Source organism: Corvus brachyrhynchos, unplaced genomic scaffold (assembly GCF_000691975.1).
Source record: "Corvus brachyrhynchos isolate BGI_N302 unplaced genomic scaffold, ASM69197v1 scaffold434, whole genome shotgun sequence".
Classification (NCBI taxonomy): domain Eukaryota; kingdom Metazoa; phylum Chordata; class Aves; order Passeriformes; family Corvidae; genus Corvus; species Corvus brachyrhynchos.
In genome coordinates, this window is record NW_008238372.1 from 54,463 (window position 1) to 63,058 (window position 8,596).

The following is an 8,596-nucleotide window of genomic DNA, read 5'->3' on the forward strand; positions in this document are numbered from 1 at the left end:
GCAGGAATTTCAGCAGGGACAGACTCAACTCTAGGTGATGCCAGATAAGATTCCAAGCTGGATGACTCGGTTTCATCCGAGCCTGGGAGGAAATCCTGAGTCACCCTTTTGCAGGTTTTCATTCCAACAAAACCCACTGAAAAACCACCAGCCACAGAAATCCCTCCAAAGCAGCCTGTCCTAAGAAAGTCCCAGCACTCAGGGAAAAGTTTTAGGGAAGGAAGCACATTGCAAAGCTCTCTTTGCTGCTGCCTTCCAAAGGTCTCTTTGCTGCTGCCTTCCTGGGAAAGGTCAAAGCAAGGTGTTGACAGTATTTCCCTCTGCCTCCAGCACACTCATGGACAAATACCCATTGGGAAATACACCTGGAAAAAGGCCTGGCCTTGCAAGACAACAATGGCTCTGCAGGTGTTCCGAGGCACAGGTGAGGATAACAAACCCCACGAGCTGTGCTGACACTGGGAAGACACAGAATGGAGCCCTGAAAACCTGCCAGGCTTCCCAAAATTCCAACATCCATCGGGAAGCCCCTCTTTTCACTCCTTATAGGCATTCACATGGCAGAGATATCCAAGGAGAGCCCTGAAGAGGTGGAAGCACAGCGGGGCCATGGCCCCGTTAGGCCGTGGGGATGGAGGCGGGCGAGCAAGGGGAGGATTAGAATGGACCCCTTAAAACCTGCCAGGCTTCCCAAAATTCCAACATCCATTGGGAAGCCCCTCTTTTCACTCCTTAAAGGCTCTCATGTGTCAGAGATATCCAAGGAGAACCAAGAAGAGATGGAAGTACAGCGGGGCCATGGGCCCGTGAGGGCCGCGGGGATGGAGGTGGGCGAGCGGGGGGAGGATTAGAACGGACCCCCTAAAAGAACCCCTTAAAACCTGCCAGGCTTAAAATTCGGGCTTCTCAAAATTCCAACATCCATTGGGAAGCCCCTCTTTTCACTCCTTATAGGCATTCATGTAACAAAGATATCCAAGGAGAACCAAGAAGAGATGGAAGCACAGCAGGGCCTGTGAGCCCATGAGGGCCGCGGGGATGGAGGTGGGTGAGCGGGGGGAGGATTAGAACGGACCCCCTAAAAGAACCCCTTAAAACCTGCCAGGCTTAAAATTCGGGCTTCTCAAAATTCCAACATCCATTGGGAAGCCCCTCTTTTCACTCCTTAAAGGCTCTCATGTGTCAGAGATACCCAAGGAGAACCAAGATGAGATGGAAGCACAGCAGGGCCATGGGCCCGTGGCGGCCACGGCGATGGAGGTGGGCGAGTGGGGGGAGGATTTTGGGTACTTACCCTGAATCTGACTCTGAGGCTGAGGGTTAAAAGCTGTGCTGTGGTTCAAGGAGGCTCGAGGGTTGGGTGTGGGGGCTGGGTGGTGTGGGCTGACCCTCATGGCCGTGCGACGCAACTGCTCCAGCTCGCTCAGACGCTCAGAAAAGGACAAGCTGCCGGGCTTTGTCTGCTCATCTATTTTCTGCCGATGTCCTAGTGTGGGAGGGGGGGGAAAAAGATCAGAAAAGCTCACTTGGTACATGAGGTCGGTTGGTTTTGGTTTATTTTTCATTTTTTCCCCCTTGTTTTTGCAACTGCTGATCCACTGGTGAAGGGCCTAATCTGGGACTGTCTGAATCGAAACTGAAATCACCTCTCAAGCATTGCAATCTTATCGTGGGGAAGCCTGAGATGTCCCCTAGGCTGAAGAACCAGATCCACTGACAATTTCAGGGCTTTCCTACCCTCTCCACAGTTTCTAAAAGGAGGAAATGGCCCCTGTGCTAAACCTGCACTGGGATAACTCCTCAAAAATTCAATCCCAGGTTGTCCCCAGGCACCACAATCAGAAAAGTGCGATGGGGCTCTAAAATAACAAACCCAAACAAATCCTGCTTTTGGATCCTTTTGCAATGGTTTTATGGACAGGAATGGGAAATAAACACTGGCAGAATTGAAACTGGAGTAATGAAGTTTCTCTTGGTGGCACTGGGAGCTTTGGGAATGTGAGGTCCCATCAGACACTCAGCTCTAAGAGAGGAAATGCTGAATTTAGAGCATCAGCCAGGGCACAGGGGACTTGGGCACAGCCACATGGGAATTACAGGCTCCAGCACTTCCCAGAGCAGCCCTTGGAGCACAGTCCCATGAAGCTCCAGGGCTGGGAGGGGACAGGGAAGGTCCTGGAGACTCAGGGCAGCATTGTGACACATCCAGATTCAGCTGGAAGGACTAAGATGACCCATTTCTACCCTCCACTGTCCCAGGCTGCTCCAAGCCCCAATGTCCAGCCTGGCCTTGGGCACTGCCAGGGATCCAGGGGCAGCCCCAGCTGCTCTGGGCACCCTGTGCCAGGGCCTGCCCACCCTGCCAGGGAACAATTCCTGCCCAATCTCCCATCCAGCCCTGCCCTCTGGCACTGGGAAGCCATTCCCTGGCTCCTGGCCCTCCATGCCTGGGGAATTGTCTCTCTCCAGCTTTCCTGCAGCTCCTTCAGGCCCTGCAAGGCCACACTGAGCTCAGCCCAAAGCTTCTCCTCTCCAGGCTGAACAATCCCAGCTCTCGCAGCCTTTTCACAGTCACAGCTCCAAGGCTGCCAGAGCTCCAGGAGTGTTTGGACAGCGCTGCCAGGGATGCCCGGGGTGGGATCGCTGGGGTGTCTGTGCGGGGCCAGGGGCTGGACTCACGGTCCTGTGGGTCCCTTCCAGCTCAGCATACTCCATGATTCTATTCTATGATTCCATGATTTCTGTACACTGGATTTGTCTCAGGAAATCAGCTGCCTCATGGATCTTCGTGCCTTATCTCTTGTCCTTCTTTCCATCGGACACTGTTGCCCTGGCAGGAAGGCAGGTCAAATCTCCAGCCAGATGTCAAGCATCTTTATTTTTCTACTTGTTCGCATCTTTATTTTTGTACTTGTTCCCTTGAAGAAACAACGGAACTTGTGACAAGGAAAGGGGGGAATGTCCTTAAGGTGAATGAAGGCAGGGCTGGACGGGATCTTGGGCAGGAATTGTTCCCTGGCAGGGTGGGCAGGCCCTGGCACAGGGTGCCCAGAGCAGCTGGGGCTGCCCCTGGATCCCTGGCAGTGCCCAAGGCCAGGCTGGACATTGGGGCTTGGAGCAGCCTGGCACAGTGGGAGGTGTCCCTGCCATGGCAGGGGTGGGAATGGGATGAACTTTAAGGTCCTTTCCAACCCAAACCATTCCATGATTATATAAAAAGTTGGCATTATTTTATTTTGTTTTATCCACTGTCCCTTATTCCACACAAACATAAACATTCCTAAAAATCCCTCTCAAAACGTTGAATATCAGCGAATAAGCAGCAAAAGTTCTCTGCAGAGCCCTGTAGGCCCCTTCCTCTACAGAGAACTCTTTCAAGCCACCCTGACAGCTCCATCAAAACACAGGCCCATTTTATGCACTAAAAGGAAAATGTGCATTTAAAAGCAGTTCCCAGTAGCTGCATTTCTAAAATTAAATTTTATAACTCGTCTTATGGTTCCAAATCTCAGTGGCTCGGCATTTCTTCCCCTTGCCAGGCCCTTTGGCACAGCTTGAACTGTCTCAGATTCCACACTGTGCTGTAAATTATCCCAAGGGGAGGGGGAAGGAATTAAAATATAAAAAGACATATTATATAGCGGTGGTTTCGTCATTAAAGAGACCCATTAGGGCTTAAAAAAAAAAAAAAAAAAAAAAAAAAAAAAAAAAAAAAAAAAAGAAGAAATAGAAATAAAAAAGGAGCGGAGAAGCAAAGACAGCTGAAAAGGACTTTTTTCTGACATTCTGGTTGGTTGGGAGCAAATGCTGCATTTGTCAGCAAAGAAAAGCTGGAAGTTCCTCAAGCCTTGGGCTCCTGACCCTGGATGTGAATGCCAACATGTGGAGTCACACAAGATGTGTAAAATACCTCATCCATGGGGATTATTTTAAGCTCCAACAGGCTCTACCCAGGGCTGGCAGAGCCAAGAGCCACATCCTTCCAAATCCAGCCCCACACTGGCATTTATTCCCGATTTCAGTCTCCTCAGACATCTCCTGCTTTTAAAGGAGTGCAGGAAGGCCAAGTTTGACCCCCTGTGCCCTCCCCTTCCCCTCCCACCTCTCCTGAACCCCACAGTTCAGGCTGTTGCCAGGCTGATGGGAGGATCTCTGCCTGCCTCACAGAATCCCAGGATCCCTGAGGCTGGAAAAGCCCTCCCAGCCCATCCAGTCCCAGCTGTGCCCGATGCCCACCTTGTCCCCAGCCCAGAGCACTGAGTGCCACGTCCACTGGACACCCCCTGGGATGGGCACTCCAAACCTCCCTGGGCAGCCCATTTGAATGTTTAACACCCCTTTCTGTGACAAAATCCCTCCTGATGTCCAAAATTCTCTCTGATATCCAGAATTCCTCCTGATTTCCAAGATATCTCCACACCCTGCATCTACCATGTGAAACTCCTGGACCCCTTCACCCCTTCTTGTGCTTCCCCAGAGCATCCAGCTGAATTCTGGGGGTGTTTCAGCCTTCAGCCTCCTGCATGAAGCCTCTTCCATAACCTGGGATTCCCAGGAGTGCAGGGGCACAGCCAGGATCTGTCTCATCCCCTGAATTTGTGGAAATTCCATTTGTGTCAATGCAAGGAAGAAAGATCAGCACCAACAGGCTCTTCCTCAGGAGAACTCTGCTGGTTTTGTGCCTAGATTTTAATTTTGGGTGGGAAGCACTCAGAATCAACACCAGGCAATTGTCACCTCAAGATGCAGCTCCAGAAGTGCCTCTTTACCCTCCCTGTCCCCAGCCAGAAAATCGATTTTATATTTCTCCTACTCGGGCTGCACAGAACCCATTTGGCACCAGAGCTCTGCAGAAAGAGAGTGAAGAACTGTGCCAGAAAAATGTACCAAACATAAATAGTTCTCCCAAGCCACTCTCAAAGCACAGGCAGGGCTTTGTGAGGGTGACTTGTATTTTGGTGTTTATTAGCTCTGCTTTGAAGTTGCATTCTAAACACCTTGCTGGGGCAGGCAACTTATCCTCAGCTCACCCCGGCAAGGCCAGCACTGTTATTAACCCTTTAGCCAGGTGGGAAATGGAATGACAGAGGAATGAGGTGCCTTGCCCACGGCCAGGAGGTGACCCTGTGACAGCTGCTCTGCTCCCAGTCCCGTGAGGTGACCACAAGCCCAGACCTCCCTTTTCCAGGATGAAAAAAGAGCAGCAGGAAGGTGCTTGGAAGCTGCTCTGGCTCTGCTTAGCCGCTTTGGCCACGAGGTGCCACAAATCTTGATGGAAAACACTCAAACTTCCAGCTGTTGAAGGAAGACCTTGGCACAGAGCTCACACGAGGTGGAACCACTGCCCTCGTCCCCTCCCTGTGTCCCCAGAGCTTTTTTGACAAGGATCAATCAGCAGAGAGAAGAAAAAAGCAACAATTTTTCCCCTCAGGTTGCAGGGTGGGTGCTGGGGACGCTGGAATAAATAGGACATGCAGCCAGCTTGGCTAAACCACAGGGTTTGGGGGCTTTTTGGTTTGGTTTGTTTTTTACCTTATCCCTTCCAAATGCTGCCTGAGTGAGGTCAGGAGGGTTTTTTTTTTTTTTACATGGAATATTACACAGGGAGGGCAGGGAAAACATTGGCCCTTCCGAGAATTTTACAGCGAGGCAACATGAAAGTGCTTCCCCTCTTAATGGCAGGGAAATGCAGTTTTATGGACTTTGAGAGACTGTGGAACGTTCAGCCTCGGCCTGCAGCCAGGTGTTGGGATTGGGGATGTGGAAATGACAGCAGCAAAGTGCCTTGGCAGTCCCTGGTTTTGTGGGAATGGTGGCTGGGAACGGTGGCTCAGTCTGGGATTCACGCTGGCCCCAAAGGATGAGAGCAGAGCTCCAGGTGCAGGAAAAGAACCAGGTTTCCTTTACCTTCCTTTTAAATTTTGAGTTTTCCTTCAATTTTTGAGTTTTCCTTTCATGCTTTGGATTTTCCTTTAATTCTTTTGGATTTTTGAAGGCTTCCTTAGATGCCTTTCAGGCTCAGAGAGGCAGAATTGGGTAAAGCAGAGGCCAAGGAAAGGCATCGCTCCTCTCCTTCTTCCAGCTGGAATTCTTGTGGAAAACCAGGACCATTTCACAAGTAAACACTGCTGGGATGGATTAAGGGATATCCCTGTCCATGGCAGGGGTAGAATTAAGTGATCTTTAAGGTCCCTTCCAAACCAAACCATTCTATGATTTCATGGGGTTTCTTTTTGTCTTTTAACCAAATTTTTTTCCTTTTAATTACTCCACTCTTCTGTCACTTCTCATCCACTCCCAAATCAGCATACAGGCACCTGAGGGAAAGGCTTGGAGCTGTGTCTGGGAAGGTTTGGGCTGGAGATCAGGGAAAGGTTTTATTTCTCTCCTTTTGTTACCTCCTTTTGCTTTATTCGTTTTAAAATTTCAATTCTTAAAATGATTTCAATTTCAATTATTAAGCTGTCCTTATCCCAACCCACAGGGGCTTCTTTGCCCAATTCCCTCCCCATCCCACCAGGGAAGGTGGGGGGTCAGTGTGCTTTAGTTGCTCCTGGGGTTAAACCACAACAGGGCAGTTTAATTAAGCTGAGCCTTTCTCCCTGAATTCCTCCCTTTCTCTCCTCTGACCCCCCCTTTTTTCCCGTGTGGAAAAGGAAACTTTTCACACCCAAAAAGTGGATTATTCCCAGGAAAATGCAGTGTCTGGCCAGGCTTTACCAAAGTAAGGAGTGAGTTTAAAGAAACCTGTCTGCTTTGGCAGCACTTTGGACCTTGATCCAAGCATCTCCTCTTTTCAGGGCAGGTTTTATTCAGGGTTTTGGGTTGGCTCTGGCATTAGTGGGGTAGAAAATCACCCACATTTCTTTGTGTCCAGTTAATGAAGTGCTGGACATTGTTCTGAAATGAAACTGAAATTATTGCAATTATTTTGTACAGTGATGAGAGGGAACTAACTCACATACATAATTCTAGGAAGTGAACACACTGTGTTTAGTGCAAAAAAAGAATATATTCTTGTAAAGAAATGAATTCCTCACCCTTGGAAGTGTTCAGGGACAGGGCTTGGAGCAACCTGGGATAGTGGAAGGTGTCCCTGCAGGGCAGGAGGTGGAATGGGATGAGTTTGAGGTCCCTCCCAACCCAATTCTGGGATTCTATTAATTAAAATAGAATGCTTCTGTATTATTACCAAGCTGGGAAATGCTTTAAAATCAACTATAACGCTTGCAAAAAAAGCATCTTTCTTCGGCTAACAATGCCTAAACACTGTTTTCCTACGTGCCAGATATCCCAGAGATCAAATTCTTTGCCCACCCTTTTCCCCTGATCTCCTCTCTGCACATCAGAAGGATCAGCTCAGTGGCAGAGCTCACCAACCTCTTCAACACTGTTTAAAAATCACGTAAAAACTCTCTCAAAATGGAATCTGAGACCCTCTAGGACATTTTGGATTACTTCAGTGACAAATATCATTGCTGTGGTGAGCACAAATCAGGCAGGCAGAGTTTCAGGGAGATTCATCAGCAATCATAGCTTTTCTTCCTGTTTTTTTTAGAGTGCTGGACAGCACAAGCCTCATTTCCAGACAGAAGGAGCGGCGTGGCAGACAGGAGATTATCCCAATATTTAGATTATCCCAATATTTTCATGCTCTGTCTGGAATTAGCAGCAGGAGCAGTGTTGGTCATCAGCCCCCACCTGGCTGCAGGCACGAGGAGCTGGGAAATGTGGGAATGAGGCTGGATATGCCCTGACTCCATGGCCTGGCTGATCCAGAGGGACACTGGAAAGCCCTTCCAGGTGAATTCTCCTAGCAGTTCCCTGGCAAAGCTCACCTTGGCTGGAAAAATCTGCTCCTCACTTGGAATAACTGCAGATAAATGATGTTTAAGGCACAATCCTGGGCTGAGCATTTAACTTTTCCACCAAGTGATCCCATTTTTCTGTGTACAGTGACACCAACAAGGTGAACCAGGATTTACAGATTCCTGGGGGAAACCCCAACTCCTTTGGAAGTTCTGGAATTTTTTCCTACATGTTTTAACAGTAATTAAAAAATATTTTGACTTTTTTTTTTTTTTTTGCTTAGCTCTTCTTTTTACAATCAGTGCTTTTATTAAAAAAAACCACACAGATATTTTAGGTAGAGGAAAATTTGTAAAAAGAAGGAATTCTGTCTCAGAACAAACCAGAGCAGGGGGGAGAGTCCAGATCAAGACTCTTTTGCCTGATATATTCTAGAAAATGGACTTCAGCTCACAGAATCACAGAATTTTTAGGGTGGGAAGGGACCTCTGGAGATCACCCAGTCCAAGCAGGGTCACCTGGAGCAGGTGGCACAGGAACACCTCCAGGTGGGTTTGGAATATCTCCAGAGATGGAGACTCCACGCCCTCCCTAGGCTGCCAATTTCCAAATTTCTGCCCTAATTTCAGGCTGGGAGCCCTTTCCATCACTGATACTCTGTCCAGTTGTGTCAGGAGGGCTCCAGGGGAACATTCCCAGGAAAAAGGCTGGGGAAGGCCGTGCATTCCCTCACTCCATGGACTGTGAGACCACAGAGTCCTCCAGGCTGGGCCTCTCCAGCTCTTTC

At 49.0% G+C, this 8,596-nt stretch overlaps 1 protein-coding gene across 1 annotated transcript in view; it reads right to left on the reverse strand.

The window, feature by feature from the left end:
• Positions 1-8,596, reverse strand: part of RUNX1 (runt related transcription factor 1) — a 160,320-nt gene that overhangs the window by 34,758 nt on the left and 116,966 nt on the right. The window contains 1 exon segment of the mRNA XM_008635281.2: positions 1,295-1,486. Coding sequence (XP_008633503.2) covers positions 1,295-1,486 — 192 coding nt within the window.